The sequence below is a fragment of the Mesoplodon mirus genome, assembly GCF_964341445.2.
Source record: "Mesoplodon mirus genome assembly, chromosome: 3".
Lineage (NCBI taxonomy): Eukaryota > Metazoa > Chordata > Mammalia > Artiodactyla > Ziphiidae > Mesoplodon > Mesoplodon mirus.
This window is the reverse complement of record NC_138978.1, coordinates 133,594,139-133,616,482: the sequence shown is the minus strand read 5'-3', so window position 1 is coordinate 133,616,482 and position 22,344 is coordinate 133,594,139. Positions and strand designations below refer to the sequence as shown.

Sequence of the window (22,344 nt, the reverse complement as noted above, 5' to 3'; positions counted from 1 at the left end):
TTTATTCCTAGGTATTTTATTCTTTTTGCTGCAATGGTGAATGGGATTGTTTCCCAATTTCTCTCTGTAATCTTTTGTTGTTAGTGTATAGGAATGCAGGAGATTTCTGTGCATTAATTTTATATCCTGCAACTATACCAAATTCATTGACTAGCTCTAGTAATTTTCTGCTGGCATTTTTAGGATTATCTATGTATAGTATCATGTCATCTGCCAACAGTGACAGTTTTGCTTCTTTTCCTATCTGTATTCCTTTTATTTCTTTTTCTTCTCTCATTACTATATCCAAGACTTCCAAAACTATTTTGAATAATAGTGGCAAGAGTGGACATCCTTGTCTTGTTCCTGATCTTAGAGGAAATGCTTTCAGGTTTTCACCACTGAGAATGATGTTTGCTGTGGGTTTGTCATATATGGCCTCTATTATGTTGAGGTAGATTCCCTCTATGCCCACTTTCTGGAGAATTTTTAACATAAATGGGTGTTGAATTTTTTCAAAAGTTTTTCTGCATCTATTGAGACGATCATATGGTTTTTATTCTTCAGTTTGTTAATATGGTGTATCACATTGATTAATTTGCATATATTGAAGAATCCTTGCATCCCTGGGATAAATCTCACTTGATCTTGGTGTATGATACTTTTAATGTGTTGCAGGATTCTGTCTGCTAGCATTTTGTTGAGGATCTTTGCATCTATATTCATCAGTGATATTGGTCTATAATTTTCTTTTTTTCTAGTATCTTTGTCTGGCTTTGGTATCAGGGTGATGGTGGCCTCGTAGAACGAGTTTGGGAGTGTTTCTTCCTCTGCAATTTTTTGGAAGAGTTTGTGAAGGATGAGTGTTAGCTCTTCTCAAATGTTTGATAGAATTCACATATGAAGCCATCTGGTCTTGGACTTTTGTTTGTTGGAAGATTTTATTTATTTATTTATTTATTTTAGTGTAATTGCAACATAGCCTCAAATACATAAATCAAAAATTCACAGAAATAAAAGCAGAACTGGACAAATCTACACTACTGCAGGAAACTTTTTAAACTACTGTTAACAGTTCATAGAACTAGATAAAATATTAGTAATAATGTGGAAGATTTGGTAAGGTTTGGGAAGATTAACAAAGTTGGTCTAATGACATATGTTACACATGTCAGCCAGTAAGTGGAGAACACACATTCTTTTTATTATTATTATTATTGAAATGTAGTTGATATAAAATATTGTTAGTTTCAGGTGCAATACATAGTGATTTAATATTTTCATACAGGAGATTGGTTCAAGATGGCAGAGTAGAAGGACATGTGCTCACTCCCTCTTGTGAGAGCCCCAGCATCACAACTAACTGCTGAACAATCATCGACAGGAAGACACTGAAACTCACCAAGAAAGATACCCCACATACAAAGACAAAGGAGAAACCACAATGAGATGGTAAGAGGGACACAATCACAATAAAGTCAAATCCCATACCCATTGAGTGGGTGACTCACAAACTGGAGAACAACCTTACAACAGAAGTCCAGCCACTGGAGTGAAGGTCCTGAGCCTCACCTCAGTCTTCCCAACCTGGGAGTCTGGCAACGGAAGGAGGACTTCCCAGAGAATCAGACTTTGAAGACTAGTGGGATTTGATTGCAGGACTTTCACAGGACTGGGGGAAACAGAGACTCCATTCTTGGAGGGCACACACAAAGTAGTGTGTGCATCAGGACTGAGGGGGAAGGATCAGTGACCCCAGGGGAGACTGTACCAGACCAACTTGCTAGTGTTGGAGGGTCTCCTGTAGAGGCAGGGGCTGGCTGTGGCTCACCGTGGGGACATGGACACTGGCAGCAGAAGTTCTGAGAATTACTCGGCATAAGCTCTCCCAGAGTCTGCCATTAGCCCTACCAAAAAGCTTGTAGCCTCCAGTGCTAGGTTGCCTCCGGCCAGGGAGGGAACTCAGCCCCACCCATCAGCAGACAAGCAGATTAAAGTTTTACTGAGCTATACCCACCACCAGTCCGTCCCATCAGGAAGCTTGCACAAGCATCTTTGATAGCCTCATCCATCAGAGAGCAGACAGCAGGAGCAAGAAGAACTACTATTTAATGTTGTCCCAGAGGTCTCTTAGGCTATCTTCATTTCTTTTCATTTTTTTTTCTTTATTCCATTCCATGGCAGTGAATTCCACCATTCTGTGTTCCAGGTCACTTATCCGTTCTTCTGCCTCAGTTATTCTGCTGTTGATTACTTCTAGTATATTTTTCATTTCAGTTATTGCATTGTTCCTCTCTGTCTGTTCTTTAATTCTTCTATGTGTTCATTCTTTAATTCTTCTTGGTCTATGTTAAACATTTATTTGTTAAAAATTATTGAAAAGAACAAGGGAAAAATGACAATTTTCTATATGATTTCTTTCCTTCTGCTAACTTTGGGTTTTGTTTGTTCTTCTTTAGTTCCTTATACCTTCTTCTGCCTCAGTTATTCTGCTATTTATTCCTTCTAGTGTATTTTTTCATTTTAGTTACTGTATTGTTCATCTCTGTTTGTTCGTTCTTTAATTCTTCTAGGTGTTTGTTAAACATTTCTTGCAACTTCTTGACCTTTGCCTCAGTTCTTTTCTGATGTCCTGGATCACCTTCACTATCATTATTCTGAATTCTTTTGCTGGAAGGTTGCCTATCTCCACTTCGTTAAGTTATTTTTCTGGGTTTTTTTCTTGTTCCTTCATCTGGTACATAGTCCTGTGCCTTTTCATTTTGTCTATATTTCTGTGAATGTGTTTTTTTTTTTTCCCACAGGCTGCAGGACTGTAGTTCTTTTTGCTTCTTCTGTCTGCCCTCTGGTGGATGAGGTTATCTAAGAGGCTTGTGCAAGCTTCCTGATGTGAGGCACTGGTGGTGGGTAGAGCTGGATGTTGCTCTGGTGAGCAGAGCTCAGTAAAACTTTAATCTGCTTGTCTGCTGATGGGTGGGGCTGAGCTCCCTCCCTGTTGGTTGTTTGGCCTGAGGCGACCCAGCACTGGAGGCTACAAGCTCTTTGGTGGGTCTAATGGCAGACTCAATGAGGGCTTATGCCAAGGAGTACCTCCCAGAACTTCTGCTGCGAGTGTCCTTGTCCCCATGGTGAGCCACAGCCAGCCCCTGCCTCTACAGGAGACCCTTCAACACTAGCAGGTTGGTCTGGTACATTCTCCCCTGGGGTTACTGATCCTTCCCCCTCAGTCCTGATGCACACACTACTTTGTGTGTGCCCTCCAAGAATGGAGTCTCTGTTTCCCCCAGTCCTGTGGAAGTCCTGCAATCAAATCCCACTAGTCTTCAAAGTCTGATTCTCTGGGAAGTCCTCCTCCCGTTGCCAGTCTCCCAGGTTGGGAGGACTGAGGTGAGGCTCAGGACCTTCACTCCAGTGGCTGGACTTCTGTTGTAAGGTTGTTCTCCAGTTTGTGAGTCACCCACCCAATGGGTATGGGATTTGACTTTATTGTGATTGTGTCCCTCTTACCATCTCATTGTGGTTTCTCCTTTGTCTTTGTATGTGGGGTATTTTTTTGGTGAGTTTCAGTGTCTTCCTGTCGATGATTGTTCAGCAGTTAGTTGTGATGCTGGGGCTCTCACAAGAGGGAGTGAGTATATGTCCTTCTACTCTGCCATCTTGAACCAATCTCCTGTATGAAAATATTAAATCACTATGTATTGCACCTGAAACTAACATAATATTTTATATCAACTACATTTCAATAATATAATAAAAAGAATGTGTGTTCTCCAGTTACTGGCTGCCATGTGTAGTATATATCATTAGACCAACTTTGTTAATCTTCCCAAACCTTACCAAATCTTCCACATTATTACTAATACTTTACCTAGTTCTATCAATTACTAACAGATACTTTAAAATTTCACTCAGTGAGTGTAGATTTGTTCAGTTCTCCTTTTATTTCTGTCAGTTTTTTTTTTTTTTTTTTTTTTTTTGCGCTATGTGGGTCTCTCACTGTTGTGGCCTCTCCCGTTGCAAAGCACAGGCTCCGGACGCAGAGGCTCAGCTGCCATGACTCATGGGCCCAGCCGCTCCGCGGCATGTGGGATCTTCCCAGACCGGGGCACGAACCCGTGTCCCCTGCATCGGCAGGCGGACTCTCAACCACTGCGCCACCAGGGAAGCCCTCTGTCAGTTTTTTGCTTTGTGTATTTTGAGGCTATGTTATGGTTATACTAAAATTACAGGTTTTATATCTTTCTTGTAAATGTAACTGCTCAAAACTCTGAAATATCATCCTTCATCTTTAATAACATTTGATATCTCCTTTATTTGATATTAACATAGCATTTGAATATACATTATTTTTCCATCTCTTAATTTTCAAGTTCTTGATGTCCTTATATTTAAGGTAAGTCTTCTTGAAGCAACATAGAGTTTGGGTTTTATTTTAATTCAGTTAGAAATCTTTATCTTTTAAATGGAGTAGATATATATTCTATTGGAAATTAAAATGATTATGCATAATTTTGTTTTAATGTACCATTGTACTATTGCTTTGTATGTATCTGGCCTCTTCTGTGCTTCTTTGTCTCTCTATTGTTGCTTTCTAGTGAATTATTTTTCAAATGTTTCCCTTCCTATTCATTAGCTTATTGGTTATACATCCTTTTATTATTTATTTAAGGATTACCCTAGAGATTATAACATGCATTCTTGACTTACTAAAATCTAAGATAAATAAATACCCTCATTTTTCCTGGACAATACAAGGCCCTTAGAACCATTTAGCTACATTTACTCCTCACCTACCACTGCCCACCAACTTGTATTTCATTGTTGGTTTGTGTTTTAATTCTCTCTATATACAAATATTTATACATTAAGCTATAAAAATAAATATTTATTTATAGAGTTCAGATTTGTGTGGATGATCCCACATATTAACTCTTTCTGTTAATTTTCATTGTTGTTTTGCATCTCTGAGCTTCCTTCTGGGTTCATTTGCCTTCTGCATGAAGAAGACCCTTTAGTGTTTTCTTTGGTGAGGGACAAAAGCCTCACTTTTGTTGCCAGAAGATTATTTCATCATCATTCTTTGAGAACATTTTTTCTTGTGTAGAGAATTCTAGGTTGACAGCTCTTTCAGCACTTTGAATTTATTGTTTATTCCACTCTTTTCTGGATTCTGTTGTTTCTGTTGAGAAAGCAAACATCATTCTTATTGTTATTTCTTTACAGGTAATATGTATTTTTTAAAAAAGTTTGTCTAATTTCATTTTCCTTTGTAGTTAGGTGTTTTATTATAATGTGCTTTGGAGTGGTTTTCTTTGTATTTATCTTACTCAGGATTCATAAAAGTCTTGAATCTATGGGTTCATATCTTTCATTGTTTTTAAAATGAAGGTGGCTAAGCTAGGAACAACAACAACCCAAATCGTCTGAATTCAGAGAGAAAAAATGATTTGAAGCTACCTGATAGGGCTTCTCTGTTTCCGATTCATCTTTACTCCTGTGTATTATCCTTTAGAGTCCCAACCCCAAACCTGGGGCTTGTAAGGGCCCATCTTCCTTAGTGGATCTGATTTCCAATACTGTATTTCTAATCCCTTGAGCCTGTTGAAAGTTCTGCTCAGCATCTGTGATTTTGGAATCAGCAGAATGCCTCTGAGGAAAACTGGCTGCAAATTGATTCACTTCTAGGCATTTCTCTCTAGATCCTGACCATGCAATTTTCCTCCTTGCTTTGGTGTATCTCTTATGCATTCAAACAAAGGTTGTATTAAATATTTTTTCCAGCTTTTCTAGTTTTATGCAGATGGATTGATCAGTACTACCTACTTGATTATTGTAGGAAGGGAAACATTCTTAAAGTTAGTTATAAATATAGCATTTTACTATATTTTTCTTTTTTCCCCCCCAAATGCTGAGAAGAGGAACTATCTTATTCATCTTGAGATGCCCAGCACTCAGCACAGAACTTGCAATGTAACACAGGATTTTAAAGATTTGTTGAATAAGTGAATAAACACAGTTTCTGCTTGGGATTTGTGGCAATTAATTTTTTTCTTTTTTACCCATTACCAGAAATTGAGAAAAGAGTGTCACTCATAACAGTAGTATACCAAGAGCAGGGCAGTGGGAGCCGTACACCCTAGATATAGTCAGTTGGTTAGAACTTAGACCGATATATTTTTTTCCTCAAGGAGGAGTATTTTGTCCTGACATTGTTTAGAACTGCTGATGCATAGTGATAGTAAAAAATAGGTGATTTTAGTTAGCTATTTTATTGTTTAAAAATTTCTATATAAAAGGTGACCTTATTGCCTGCATCTAGGAAGAGTTGGTTTGGATGGCTTCCAAGGTATCCTTTAAACCCGAGATTCAATATGGGTTTGCTGAGCAGGCACCAGCTGTATCTGCTTATGATTTATGCCTGGAAAGAATAGTGTGGTAGGTACGTACAGGAGGTAGCTGAACTCCAACTACAAAAGCCTTTTCTGTCACTGGGCCCAAGTGTAGGGTCTGGTCACTGCAATGATTTCTTCATTTTAAAAAAGATCATTTATTTATTCAAAACCAGTGCCTATTGGAAACAAACTCCTTTCTAAAAAATAGAAAAAGGAATACTGTTACAATGATGCCTTCTTGGGCAAATATGCAAAATGGTGGGACTGTAGCCACCTGGTCAGCTGTGTTCACATCATTCAGTACATAAAGTACAGCTAGGTACTGATGAGAGATCGTTTGTTCCTGAGATCAAGCTGAGGAGAAACAAATGTCTCATCTTACAGAATGAAAAAAACATACAACAATTACTTCTGAAAATATTGAGCATTTGGTTATATGAAAGGGTTTAAGAATTTTAATGATACCCCTAAATTTAGCCCTCTAAAAACACAAAGTTATTTAGGGATCTTTAAGTTAATAATATAGATATGTCCAGCACAACTTTATCCTATTTACATAAAGAAGCATTAAAGATTCAAGGTCTCTTTTGTAACAGAATTAGTAGTTTAGTAGTTGAACATAACAAAAGAAAATGCATAATAGCCTATTAAATCTCATCTTTCTTTTCATAAAATTGCCAAAAGAAGCATAAGTGATCAGTAACCTTTTTTTAGAACTCTAAGTACAAGACTGTTAATGGGTCAAAAATAAGAAAATTTGTTTTTTACAATTTCAGGAAACTTCTGTAGTATACCTATCTAGTCACTGTAAAACACAGTATCTTTATAATTCAGCCAATGGTAAGAATTCTCTCAAATATGAAAGGTAGGCTATGAACTGGGGTTGACTTCAGGACTATTAAAAAGCTTCCACGAATTTAAATCAATAACATAAAAATAATAAACTGCTATTTGGTTACCAACATGTAAAAAGAAAAGGAAAGATGTCAAATCACAGTGAATGGAAAAAAGCTGAATATGGATTAATTTATCCAATCTACCTTAGGCCAAATGGACATTATGATAATTTCTCCTTCAAAAGGCTTATAATAAACTGCACTAGTTCATTGAAAATAAGTACAGTAAATCAAAGAATCAAACATTCATCCACAATATATAGAGCTGTTTATAAGGCGCTGAGTTTGAATAACCCATAGCAAAGTATCTTTCATTACAGAAGATAACTGCTCTACTGAGAGTGAAGGTAGCTTTTTACATTCCTTAAACGTTGAAACTAACAAAATGATTTTTGGACAGAGAAACTCACATAAGTGGTATACATATGAAAAAAAAAAGGCAGATTCTGGGATAGAATTCCTGAGACAGATGGCTCTGGGTCTGATCTTATCAAGAAATTCTTATAGTCTTTTTAGTTTTTCCACCTGTAATTTATCTCAATAAAAGTTTCTAAAAACAAACAGAACTCAGAATGAATCAAAGTCACTTGAGGATAGCCGTAGGCTCGTGGGAAATGAGCTTCTGTCAGTACCAGGTTCAGCAAGGCACTTTTAACAAACCAGTAACTGCAGTAAGAAAACACAGTTTTCAAGGGGTAAGATCAAACAAAAATATGATCAGACCCATCTCACCAAGAACCCAATCAGAAGTGAGACAAACAACAGCACAAACACAGTCCAAATGGGAAAATTGGTGCCCAGAGCTACACAGATGAAAAGCTTTCCCACAGCCCTTTCATTTACTTAGTGGGCTTTGATTTTTTAAAGACGTTAGATTTATTCTGTTCCACCAGACTTTGGAAGTCCATGAAGCATCTCTTTACAAAGTGCTTTAGAGAAAGTAGGGACATTTTCAGTGTGCCTTGCTTCTATCATTTTCAGGTACTCAAAGTGTGGCATTTACAGAGCATGGATAGAACCCAGAATGTTCCACTTCCTCTCCAGTGGTTTGATAAGTTGTGATTCAATTATCAGATATACTAGTGGCCAGTGGCAGTGTAGTGGAGGTCAACAGTATTGATATTTGACAGTGTGTGTCAATGATTTGATTTGGGAGTGATCAAAGTTGTGTGGTTTGGGAGGAGAGCAGGCTGCATAGAACATATTGACCCTCATATGCAAGTTTTCAACCAGAAGGTCCATCAGAAGGTCTACTGGATCCACAGTAAACAGAAGTATTCTCATATAGTGAATCACTATTTTAAATCAATGCTTGAGAACCAATAAGGCACTAGGTTAATGCTAGCAGCACAGAAACCTAAAATATGGTCTCAAATTGTGTCTGCTTTCCTTTTTTCCCCCTTGGGAAATAATTCCTGGAATGTTTATGGAGAAAAAAATGGATGTTAGTAGTCACCCTCCTCCTCATAATTTCTGACATGGATATCCATCAGATAGATAGTCTTGAATTAAAGTGCTTTTGTTTTGCTTTCTTTTCCTCTTGGGAAATAATTCCGGGGTTGTTTGTTGGTGGGGGAAGATGGAAGTTGGTAATCTATTTAGCACAGGCACAAAGTATAAAAGAGAGGAAGAATAGTTATAGAGGGGTAGACAAAGCACTCAAATGAAAAAGAAAGTTCTGCGAAGTAAATTTTCTCTTAGGAGACATGAACCCATTTTTATGACACTTTCTGAACAGGGGCTGTTTTCCTGGCTGCCACTGAAGGTTAACTTTGCTTCCTGGAAACAGTGGCCTGGTTTCTGCTGACTGGACCACCCTGAGGAGGTGGCCTGCTTGGCCAGTTAGGGTTCTGCTGCTGGTGGTGCATGGCAGAAAATCCTGGGCACAGTTCCTGGAGCTACCTTTCTGATGGGGCTCAGAGGGAAATGGCAATAATGGTCATTTTGTAAAGGACAAAATTCTCTTCTCCTATCATATGCAAAAGATAGCAACAGTGAAGGGGTGCCATTATACCAAGCCTGTGCTTGTCCCATGGCTATGACAAATACTGGAGACAACTTGGGAATGAACAAGGAAGCAACTAACTCTCCAATCTTTAGATGTCCTTTTCAAATTCAGCCCAGTTGCTTTTCCTTGCCCAGGAGTGAAATTATTACATTTGTTTGTCTCCATGTCAACTCTTTGCTTACTTTCTTTTGCATTCTCTTTTTAATCATCATTAAAACTACCTTTACTGAGATGACTGACAGGATAACCCCCTACTCAAACAAGGATGGGCATATGGTAAATATTTAGAGTCTTATGGGCTGGCCATTACTGATGCAGAATTTCATTAAGAATCCCTTAGTCGTTCATAAAAACATGTTACTCCTAAAAATACATCTCGGGCTTCCCTGGTGGCACAGTGGTTGAGAGTCCGCCTGCCGATGCAGGGGACACAGGTTCGTGCCCCGGTCCGGGAATATCCCACATGCCACGGAGCAGCTAGGCCCGTGAGCCATGGCTGCTGAGCCTGCGCGTCTGGAGCCTATTCTCCGCAACGGGAGAGGCCACAACAGTGAGAGGCCTGCGTACTGCAAACAAACAAACAAAAAAATACATCTCTCTTCCAACTCTCTTCACAGCCTGGTTAGATATCCAGTAAAGCAATAATTGGAAACAAGAAAGGAAGTTATGTGATCACTAAATGACCAACAATAGCCATTTTCCACCAAGTAAACCCACTGGGCAAGACTTGTAGGTTCCTACATCACTCTTTCTGGCATATTAGAAATCAAGCTCTCTAGATATAAAAAAATTTGAGATTGCTTTTTCTTGATCTAAAAACACATGTATATGCTAGTCTTAAAGAAGAACACCAAGCAAACGGTCTAGATTTGTTTTGATGTTATTTATGCCAAAGTGACCCGACAAAATGTTCCATCAAAATGATGACAATCCAGATCTCCAGCAGGGCTTTTGCGTTGCTGTGTTCACCCATATTTGCAATTGGAAGCTGTGGATTTGTTTTCCCTTGTGGGTTCTCTGGGTGAACCTGTTATTGATTCTATCAGGATACCACAAACATTATTTCAAGAAAAAGATTATGCTTCATAATATTTAGCATTTATATAGGTTCTTTTGATTTCAAAACAAGTTATAAACATTTTCTACTGTGACAACATCTTTCGAGGTAGGTGATTATTACTGTCCCTACATTACCAGTAGAAACCTGAGGCCAAGAAGTACAGGACTCTGTTCCCAGGCCAGGGAGAGTCAGGAGCAACATTAAGACTAGACGTCCTGAAGGGCACCTGCTCTGGGTTCTGAAGAGGCCACGCCTCTCTCTATGTAGCAAGTCTCCATTAATATAGGGTTATATATTGTATAGATATAAAACAACAACACACAAGGACATCATAGAACAATAATCCAATATTTTTGTTTCTTAGTAAAATATGTTAAGCACAGTATTTAAATTGCATTTCTCTGAAAAGCATTTGGTATATTAAATAGCAGAAGGTATATTAAATAGCTCTATAAATGCTTGCTGGCATACTCTTAACTGCATAAGGATTCTAAAGCAATTAAAATCCACTTATAAACACCATAAACTAAACAAAAATGTGAAAAACTACTTTATTCTTATAATGCAGACTTAATAGCTTGCTGGATATTAGCAGGTGGCTACATAATTTTTCTGAGTTTGAGAGAAAGGATATACATTGTTGGCTGTGGTTTTAAAATATCAATTTGGTAGGGAAAATGTAGTTGAAAGGTGAAAATTAAAGACTGCTCTTTACATTTTGCATCCATTCTGAACAATTCATACATATAAAAGATACAATCGCACTTGGAGCTAATGTTTAGGTGAATATAGGGGTGCTATATAATATTTTGTGAGAAAAGAAAGTGATAGAAAATAAAAGCTATGATATTGGAAAAAATGCAGAAGGAGGCAAAAAGGGTATTTTTCAACTGTGTTGAAGATGGGCATGAGATGTAAGCTGTTCATGCTTACATGACTATATAGGTCTTGGAAATGGTTTTCAAGGAAAAATATTTGGTTCGATCAGTCTCTTCTCCAGGGCAAAATCCTCACTCTCCTCTCTAAGTCAGCAGTTCTCAGAATGGTATAAAAGAGCTTACCACATGCTAAGCTTCTTAAGAACTGACCAGGTGGTCAGCAGAAAAAGTTCTAAAACTAGAAAGGAAGAGGCATCAAAGTCTTAAAATTTGTATGCAAACGTAAAAACTAACTTTCAAGCCAAAATGACATTCCCTGTCAGAAGTAACAAATACAAAAGTCTTAAATTTAGTGTACACGCGGCTAAGATATTGTTAGATAAGATATTACATGTCGTTCAGAGAATATTTTTTGTGTGCTTTTTCCCTAAAAAAGACATATTAAATTATTTTTCTCTCCTCAAGTCTTTTTTGTATAAATGTGAAATATAAGGTGTCCTGTAAGTTTGTTCATTCAGACTATACACTCTAGGGGTCCTTTCCACTTGCGTTGTTGGTGACAGTTTTATTTGAGGAGGGTCTGAGTTTGAAGAGGCTTGAGCAGTTCAGCTGCTTGGTGGGCTGCAAGGTTCTGGCGTAGGGCGAGTACCAGTCCCTTTCAAATACATCCTTAAGTTGCTTAATGATGCTTGTGTTGTTTCTCACATCTGCTTGGTTGATAACAAGGCCTGTGCCAGCATTCTGGGTAAAATCATTCCCTACCCAGTCAAAATTTCCTGCAAAAGATAAAGGAAATGATAGTAAAGAGTTAAGATCCACCAGGGAATATTCTACATTTAAAGAAATATAGAGCAGATTCTATTAAAAAAAAATACCCGGGAATAGTGACAGGGAGACTGAATTGTGTTGACAGCTCATAAAAAGATCCAAGAAGGCTTACATATGGCATATTAATATTTGCATATTATTTTGGCATTTTCTTCAGCTTTGCTCAATTTGAAACTCAAAACAGGAAATCTGATGTTCTTTTTTGGTAAATGTTTTTTCTTATTGACATTCACAAGGCACACTAAATACAGCAACATCTAAAATATACAGGAATACACTTAAAAATCCTGTGAACAATTACTACCTTCTCAAAGAGACAACATCTAATCCGTACGTACAAATGAGAGATTCTAATTATAATGCTCAGAAGTTTTCACATCAAAGAAAAAGCTGAAGCCAGAGAAGGAGAACCAGTTTTTAACTAAACACACAAAACACTCCTTTCTTGGGTGGTAAGTCATTCCCAGTTCCAGGATCAGGCTTCTCAGCCTAGGAATCAGGGCAGTTGCTGTGACAGCAGGCTCCCCAGAGTGACTGCTGGTATAAGTGGTATATTAGTTTGCTAGTTCTGCCATCACAAAGCACAACAGACTGGCAGCTTAAACAACAGAAATTTATTGTCTCACAGTTCTGGAGGCTAAAAGTCTAAGATCAAGATGTTGGCAGGTTGGTTCCTTCTGAGGGCTGTGAAAGCAGGATCTGTGCGAGGCCTCTCTCCTTGGCTTATAGATGGTCATCTCCTCCTTGTGTCTCTTCACACCATCTCCCCTCTACACACATCTCTATGTCCAAATTTCCCCTTTTTATAAGGACAGCAACCAAATTGGATGAGAAACCAGCCTAATGACCTCACCTTAACTTGATTTCCCCCGTAAAGACCCTGTCTCCAAATAAGGTCATATTTAGAGGTACTGGGATTAGGACTTCAACATACTAATTTTGGGGGGCCTCCAATAGGTAGTAAGGCTGGGATCCACCCCAGAAGGGGATAATCATGTCTATGTGACTTGCATGTAGTCCATTTTCAAAGTGTGAGTAGATAAAAGGACTGGACTACCCAAAACTCCCAGATGAATCCTTTGTCTTTGGTATCCAATGGGGAGAGAGTTCCAGTAGGAGAGCAAAGGTACTCTCAGGAGGGTATAGCACCATTTATTTCTTTGCTTTTCTTTGTCTTCATTTATGCATATTTACTGAGTGTACAATGTCTACCAGGTACTATATTAGGGGCCATGATATAAAACTTAAAATCACAGTTTCTGCCTTCCAGGAGTCCAGGAGGAAAACACAAAAAGTATAATACAAGTCATATGAGATAGTACAAGAGATGTATGTATACTATGCCATGAGGGGAGGAGAAAGCAATTTCTAACTCTGACTAGATGTGTCAGGAAGAGAGCATTTCACTGTATAATAAGAAAGGCACAGAAACTTATCAATTAGGAAACTAATTCCACAGGGAATATAACATATTTATGGACAAAAAAGATCTGATGAGGATCTTAAAGCGTGAAGGGGAAGAGTCAGGAATGAGGTCGGGACATAAGGAATGTAGAGGGCAGAGGAACTATCAGTAAGTGCCTAATATGAGCAAAGCACTATGCTTTCTATTTGTATACATTATCTCATATGGTTGGTAAGATTTATGCTCACTTGACAGAAGAGGACTGTGAGGCTCAAAGAGGTGAATAAATTTGCCCAGCTTCACATGGTTAATCAGTGGTCAACCCAGGTCTGCTAGACTCCATGAACTATCTTCAATACTATAAATGAAGAATCATTCTAATAAAAATTTACCCATGTCAAGACTGACAAAATTATCTAATAAATTACCACCATCCTCTTTGGTTCAGAGCTGGTTCCATAAGGGAACCGAAGGCTTTTAAGTTAGAGCTTGACTTTCCATTCCCTCAGTGGCTCCTCAGGCATCCTGCAGGAATATTTGCTGAAAGATGCTGAGATCATGGTCCCTGGGCATCCTTGACCCAACGCCCTGCAGTCACCTGTGGGAGAAGCTGCTGGGAGAAGGGACATCCGTAGAGAAAGCTAATATCTGTTCCTTTATAGCTCTCATTCTTTGGCCCTCCTCTACTCTCTGGAGCCCCCCCCCCAGCACATATCAACTCCCTTTTCCATATGGCACTGCCTGGAATATTGGAAGGTGGTTCCCTTGCCCCTCATTTTACTCTTTAAGTTGATTCCTCTAAGTCAAATATTATCAGCATAGAGAAGGAACTCCTCTCTCTCTCTTTATATCTCACCCTAACCCACACAAACACTACAATGATGCTGTCAATGACTTCATGATAGACATAATTTTGACTGAATTTTATTGCTATAAATAGCAATAAAATTATAAATTAGCAAACTGCTTGCTAAATGGTTTGTAATACTGTGTTAGAGTCTCTGCACAGAGACTCCTTTTGCTGTTGCTGTGTTCCCGACCATGTGCTCTCAGACACGTGGCCATGCTCAGAGGCTCCGGCTTTGTGCAAATGCTCAGTGCCAGGTGAACACCAGCTTGAACCTCTAAACAGAGGATTTGTAGCTACTGCAGGTTGAGAGTTATTCTGGAAACTGCTGGTAGGCTGCACCTTCTATTCATTCCATAAACAGAAGACAGCACACTTTTCAAGGACTTCTTGATAAGACACTAAAATCTCATCTTATGATTAAGTGCAAGGCATTAGACCAAGGGCAGTAATTTTTTATGAGATATCATAACATTATCTCCTTCAATATTCACTGCAATCCTATGAGGTGACAATATTAACTTCACTGTATTGATGGGGAAATTAAGGCTCAGAAAGTTTAAGTAATTTGTCCAAGGTGGAAGTGAAAAAATCCCACAGTTGAGGTTCAAAGCCAGGTCTGACTCTGAAGCCCACACTTAAAGGTGTACTCGCTTTGTGCTAATTGTGCTCTTCACCCTAGACTTCATCAGCCCCCAGGGCTGGAGCATCAGACCACACTGAGATCTCTGCTCCATTCATTTGCAGACCTCACTCTCTGAAGGAAACACATATCCTTTGGGGGAAGCATAGAGGGAGGGAATGATGATGGGAGAGAAGTGACAAGATTATGAAGTCTCATTCTGTGACATTCAGCTTCTTTCCTTTGATACAATGGATGGAGCCAAGATCCTCCATCTTTATTGATTCTCAAAAGTTTTAATTAGTCTGTTCTCAGGAATCATAGCCCTAGGCATCTTTCACAGGACTACAGGGCTTTCCTACACCAGAGTGGTTGTTTTCCTACCTTTATTTCCTGATGGCTGGGCTAAACCTCAAAATCATGTATATGCTTCAGTCATTTTTCAGTTGGGAAGCAGTTTTACCCAGCTCTTTTTGAGACTGCCATTTCAGCTTCTAGAATGCACATTTAGGCCCCAGAGGCCAGGAGAGCTGTAGTGCTACCCTCAGGAACACCCTGTGAGGGTGTAGATGAACTCACTGGATATAATATATAAATAACCAAACCACCTTTCAGACAACTTTGCCAAGCTTGACTCAAATGTACTCAAATCAAAATTAGAGAGATGATACTGTCTGAGGATTCTTCTGTAAGTCTTGTGAACATTTAATGGAACTATATTTCCATGCAAGGTCTAGTGTGGATTTTTCTTTATTCCGCATTCTCAGCAGGTATTTATTTGAGTGACTTCTTAAGAGATTTCCAGAATATGCTGATAATTATTTAAATTATCAATGAATTTTCCCTCTTTATGCTCTTTAAGTATTTTTATATTAGAACTATGCTTCACTCTAAGGAACTAATGTTTTGCTAAAATGCTATGTGTAAAATGTACTCATTTTAAAATGTATTATAATAAAGAACCCAGAAATAGACCCACATAAATATAGTCAACTGATCATGACAAAGGAGCAAAGGTGATACAATGGAGCAAAGACAGTCCTTTCAACAAACAATGCGAGAAGAACTAGGCATCTACATGCAAAAAAAAAGAAAGAAAGAAAGAAAAAGAATCTAAACACAGACCTTACACCCTTCACAAAATGTAACTCAAAATGTGATCGGACCTAAATGTAAAATGCACAACTAAAAAACTCCTAGAAGATAACATAGGAGAAAACCTGGCTGACCTTGGTTTTGGTGATAACTTTTTTAGATACAACACCAAAGGCATGATCCATGAAAGAAATAATTGATAAGTTGGACTTCATTAAAATTAAAAATTTCTGCGCTGTGAAAGAGAATGAAAGAGAACGCAAAGATAAACCACAGGCTGAGAGAAAATATTTGCAAAAGACATATCTGATAAAAGACTGTTATCCACAATATACAAAGAACTCTTAAAAAAATGAACAGTAAGAAAATTAAAAATCTGTTTAAAAAATGAGCCAAAGGCCTTAATAGACACCTCACTTAAGAAGATAGATGGCAAATACACATACAAAAAGATGCTCCACATCATATGTCAAAGGGAAATGAAAACTGAAACAATGAGATGTGTGTCATACACAGCTATTAGAATGGCCAAAATTCAGAACACTGGCAACACCAAATGTTGGTGAGGATGTGGAGCAACAGGAACTCTCACTCATTGTTGGTGGGAATGCAAAATGGTACGTCCACTTTGGCAGACAATTAAGCAGTCTCTCATAAAGCTAAACTTACTCTTACCATATGATTCAGTAAACATGCTCCATGGTATTTACCCAGTGGAGTTGAAAACTTATGTCCACACAAAAATATGCACATGGATGTTTATAGCAGCTTTATTCATAATTGTCAAAACTTGGAGCAACCAAGATGCCCTTCAATAGGTGAATGGATAAAGTGTAAATTGATAAATAATATTCCAGACAATGGAATATTATTAAGCACTAAAATGAAATGAGCTATCGAGCCATGAAAAGACATGGAAGAACCTTAAATGCATATTACTAATTGAAAGAAGCCACTCGTAAAAGTCTACACACTATATAATTCCAACCATATATTTTGAAAAAGACAACACTGCGGAGTTAGTTAAAAAAGAAATCAGTGGTTGCCAGGGTAGGGGGAGGGATAAATAGTGGAGCACAGAGGATTTTTAGGGCAATGAAACTACTCTATGTGATACTACAATAGCAGATACATGTCTATACATTTGCCCAAATCCACAGAATGTACAACACAAAGAGAGAACCCTAATGTAAACAATGGACGTTGGGTGATAATCATGTGTCAATGTAAGTTCATCAGTTGTGACAAATGTACCACTCTGGTGAAGGATGTTGGTAATGCGGGAGGCTGTGCACATGTGGGGTTGGGGGATATATAGGAAATCCCTGTGCCTTCTGCAGTTTTGCTGTGAACTTAAAACTCTTTAAAAAAAAAGTCTATTAAAAAAATGCATTACAGGGAAAGAAGAAGGGAGAGAGTCAGGAATCAATATTTAGTAGGAATCTGGCAGAGAGATCAGTGAGAGTGTTGGGAGCTTCTCATATATTATCTCATTTAATCCTTATACCACCACCAAAGGATGGGTGCTGTTATCCCTATTTTAAAGATAAGGAAACAGAGTCTCCTCAGAGGCTCAGAGAGATTGTGTGACTTTACCATCTTCCAGCTTGTAAGTTTCAGTGCTTGAAATAAAAAAAAAAAAAGGTTTGTCTGACTCCAATACACTTACTTAATTCATTATAAAGAACATTTGGATATAAGCACATGTCACTGCTGAATGTGCACATAACAACTTACTTTAAGTAAACCCTGCAGGTAAAATATTCAGACTTGAGTCCTTAAATCCCAATGTGCCCAAAACTTAATCACCCCTATGTTTCCCATAATTGAAGCAAAAGTTCCCATTTTTGACTAAACAACTTTGAGTTTGCTTTTGCCACTTGTTTAAAAAGAAGCTCATTTCATTCTCTTCTCCATGCATTGATGAACATGAGAAAATCTAAATGATCACCTCTTGGGTCACTGAGAGGGACAACATGAATAAAATAATATTGTCATATTCTAGAACTGGAATGATACGCATTTTTAAAAATTTCAATTCCTTATTCTATTATTCTTATTATTCTACTAATAAGACACACAACTATTCGAAATGGGAAAAAACAGAACATCTCCACACTGAGAGAGGAGGTAGTAAGTGTTTAATTCATTTCATATCTTATGGCCCAATTTCCTTATTTCTAAATTGCAGGTGATTAAAGCTGCCTTTCCTATTGACAATGTTGCTAAGAGAATCAAATAAGATAAGGTGCTTTATAAAGTTAAAATGGCATGTTTTTACTCACTGAATTTGGAAAAAATAATGCAGATTCCATATTCCTTCATCCCAGACACATTTTTCTTTTCTGCTTTGAGATTTCTACTTCATTTGTACAGTGTAATAACCATCCTGCTGTTTTGTGACCTAAACACTTTCATTTTATAGATAAGAACTTCCACTCTGCCTGTGACAGTACCAGTAAAGGGGTTACTCTGGACTCAGGCACACCATGGGAAAGTAGAATAGATTTAATCCATTAGTAAGAAATATACCAATACATATTGTTTCTGTATCTGGAGCTTTATTGCCTTAATAAATAAGCTAACATGAATCTAGTATTATCTATGTGTTAGGAGCTTTAATTGTGCAAGGTGCTTTGTACATATTATCCCAATTAAACTTTACCCTAGGAAGTAGAAACTATTATTAACTCCATTTTACAGATGAGAGAACTGAGGTTTTTAGAGAGCTTAAGTAAATTGCCCAAAGTTAGATACTTTAAAAATAGCAGGGGTAGGATTATTGCACAGGTAGTGTTTGTTTGGGCATTGAATTTCAATGATGTCTGCCTCCCCATTACTCATGACAGGCTGGCTGTGGTACAGTGGGTAGGAAATGAGCACTGGGTTCATTTAAGTGCCAGGACTGGCCTTTCGTGAGCCATCCAACTCCTCATCCATAAAATGAGACAACTGGACCATGGAACTTCTACAAAACATTTACAAAGAGACATCACATATGGTCTCTTAGCATATGAACCAAACCACAGATGAGATGCTTGGTTAAGGAGCTCTTTGCCCTCACCCTCCTCTTTCCTGACCTCAAGGTCCCCCACTCACTGGCAGGGGCTTCCTCACCATGGGGTACAGAAGAGTACAGCTAGATCACCACTAACCTGCATGATCCCCTAAGGAGCCTTACAGCCCTGACACCTACCAATATAAGCTGCACCATCCGTCACCATGTACTTGTTGCGATTTAATCTAGGGAAGGTGTGATTCTTTTGTTCTTTTGTAACACAAGCGTTCTCTCTTTCCAGATCAAAAAATTTCTGTAAGACAATAAATAAATAAATAAATAAAGCAGGTGAATATAGAGAACATTTTTGGTTTTGTTCAAACACAAAAGGATTTCTTATTCAAGTATCAACAATAGACCTCATATTGAGTTATTAAAACCACAATCTTGTTACTTCATATAGATGAAGCTATTTTTGTTCTCAAATCCATATAGGCAATGAGAGAAAATTATCATGCTCACCTAGGTCTATAATTAACACTTTTAAACTATAAAATGAACATAAAATTCATTCTTTTGACAGGGAAAGGGCCAGAAGTTGTCTAATTCTTATTGTCTTATTCATCAGAGTGTGCTGGCATTTTAAGTATGCCTCAGGGTGCTTTCTGTCAAGCATGCCAATGAACTGAATTCTCACATGTGGCATATATTATAAGAAGCAGCAGGCCCATGTCAATGACTAGCTGAATTAATTGGGGATTTGAAAATGTCAAAAAAAGATTCTGCCAAAAGAACAAGTAGTTTCCATCTAAACACCTAGGTCTACAAGCTCTTTTAATAAGCAACTCAAAAAAATCACAATTTCAAACCATAAATCCTGAATTTCAACTTTAATGTGATCCAAAAAGCAACATTCCAGTTCACCTGGAATGGGGATGGGGGAGCTAAGAGAGGTAGGTGACACCAGGAGTGGCTTCAGGAATCTGCTGAAATTGGCAAGTGCTCAGATGAGGCTTAAACTGTGACTGAGTTCACAGGAAGACACCATCAAAGGTGAAGACCTCAGGTCTCCTCCACATTGAAAAACGTGGAAAATTTTCAAAACTGCATGGAATATTTCCAGAATGTCTTACATCTGTAGAATCATGTGTGATTGAAGGAAAGAAGAGGCAGTGAGAAAAATAGGATGATACCTAGAAATGGAGATATCATTTATAGTTTTAAAACTGTAAGTGTTCAAATTTGGTTTGGGGAAATAATGAGAGTTGGTTTTTCCCTCCCCTCCAGGTTGAGAAAGGAGTGATAAACCAAGTGATCAATAAGGTCTCTTCCAGCCCTGAAAATTCTATTCTGATTTTTTTTTTTTTGTAGAACCCTTGAGATCAATGGTACACAGGCCAAAATCTACCACCTAAGAACTGTCTATTGTACATCCCAGAGGAATGTTCTCCCATTGCCATATTACCATGATTATAAGCAATGCAGACTGGATCACCTTATTTCCTCAGTTCCTATCTTCTGCAAAATCTGTGTCAAGTTTGATGGGTTCACATATAGCTTTTGTGGACTCTTCAAGTGGACTTAATAACCTGTGAATTCTCTTAAGTTGTGGTTTTATACTTGTGAGGTCACATGAATACTGATAACAGCCAGCAGTCATCTCGCTTGGACATTCTATCACCATACCTGTCTACACACTTGCTATTTCCTTTTGAGGAAGATATTATTGCAGAATCAAGACAAATTTGAAAAAGAATAAATTATACATCCTAATTTAAGTCAGTGATGGCATCACAGCTTGAGGCTTTACCGAGAACCCATTTCCTCTAGAAAGTTGAAGATGACCCTAAAGAGGGAAAAGAGCTTTTTCTGGGAGACTAAGACAATAGCAGAAATCATATTGTATTCACTGACATGCTATTAGACACCTAACGTGCTGCAGGTGACAGCAAAGATATTTCAAAAGTGACTTGTTAATTTATTTTTTATAAACCTCAGTTAACTAGGAAAACTTGGAGAGTGCAGTCTCTTTCCATGAGCCTCCTCATGGATACAAACCCACAAAGCCAGGGGGAAGGTGCCTAATCCTCTAAGGACAGAGATTACCAGGCTATCTGCTTTATCAGTGCTCCCAGGCTCCTGAAGACATGCTATATGCAAGACTCCAACTCCCACTCTTCTTGGAAAATCTTTTCATCCATCTGTGGTCTAGATGTCAGGACCATAAGCTTCCTTCTCCTCAAGGATTATCTTGATGCTTAGAAATGCATGGCCTGGCTTAAATGAAGATTGGAGTCTCTGTTTTATAAAATGTCCAACAGTGAACTATTACTGTTTGGTTTATTTGAGTAATATGACCATGAGTGTTTGAAAAAATGAAGCTGAGTAAATACTCTAGAGGTTAAAATGATGGATTCTACTTTCCTTGTAATTGCTTGTAAGTCTTAAATGAGAGCCCTTAATATTTTATGACACAGATTTCAACTGACAGTGCCTTAGTAGCAGGTGTGCTGTGGGGTCAGGAAACAGTGGGTGGGTGGAGACCACTGAGTTGTTCTGAGGGGAAGTTGAGAGAAGAGATAGGAGCAAATGCATCATGTGTCATAGGCCCCAGGTATTCTCCTCTCTGCCTCTGCTTGTATTAAACATGTCTTTTTACTTTCTGTATTCTGATGCTTTGACATCTGGGCCCTTGCTGAGCACAGAGGGACTGTCCTCCAGAGAATGAAGGCTACAGAGATATTCACCACCTCTAGGCCTAACTCATAAATGTCTCTTGTGCACTCCTCCACTCTCTCTTCTTCTGATTGGCCTTGGGATATTGAGGCTCAAAGCCATCTTGGAAGCCATGTGTCAAAGTTAACAGTGGAGCCCCTGTCATTCTGGGTCCCTGAATGCTTCATGGAGCACAGCTTTATCACCTAGAAGAGGGCCTGGAACAGAGCAGAGTCAGGTCTCAGTGTACATCTGTTGAATGACTGCAGTGGAGGTTGGGGGATGCTGAGACCTAAAGGATTAGTGGGCATTAATCAGGTACTGCATGGAGGAAACTGTTGTAGGAGAGGAAAGCGCATGTACAAGGGCCCTGAGGGAAGGAAGAGGATGCTCCATGTGAGGACCAGAGGAGATTCAAAGGCGAGCTAGAGAGTTAGCACGTTTAGGATAGTATGAATCCTCAACTTTCCCTCCCTCAACGTATGCAGACACGGATTAGGGTGCAGCCCAAGGGACCTGGAATAAGTACAGAAACCCAGGCTGGGGGTGTTTAGGGCTGGGAGAGTCTGTGCTGGTGCATGTTCCAATGCTCTGTTGGTCACAGTCTCACAAATAAGAATA

The 22,344-nt window shown here is 38.5% G+C and overlaps 1 protein-coding gene across 1 annotated transcript in view; it reads right to left on the bottom strand.

Moving 5' to 3' along the window:
• Positions 1 to 11,741: 11,741 nt before the first annotated feature.
• The window catches only part of PLD5 (phospholipase D family member 5), a gene marked incomplete at both ends in the record, with an annotated part of 465,875 nt that continues 455,272 nt past the window's right edge, over positions 11,742 to 22,344 (bottom strand). Inside the window, 2 exons of the mRNA XM_082613900.1 lie at positions 11,742 to 11,989; positions 19,207 to 19,321. Of these exons, the coding sequence (XP_082470026.1) occupies positions 11,742 to 11,989; positions 19,207 to 19,321 (363 nt within the window). The remainder of the gene's footprint in view (positions 11,990 to 19,206; positions 19,322 to 22,344) is intronic.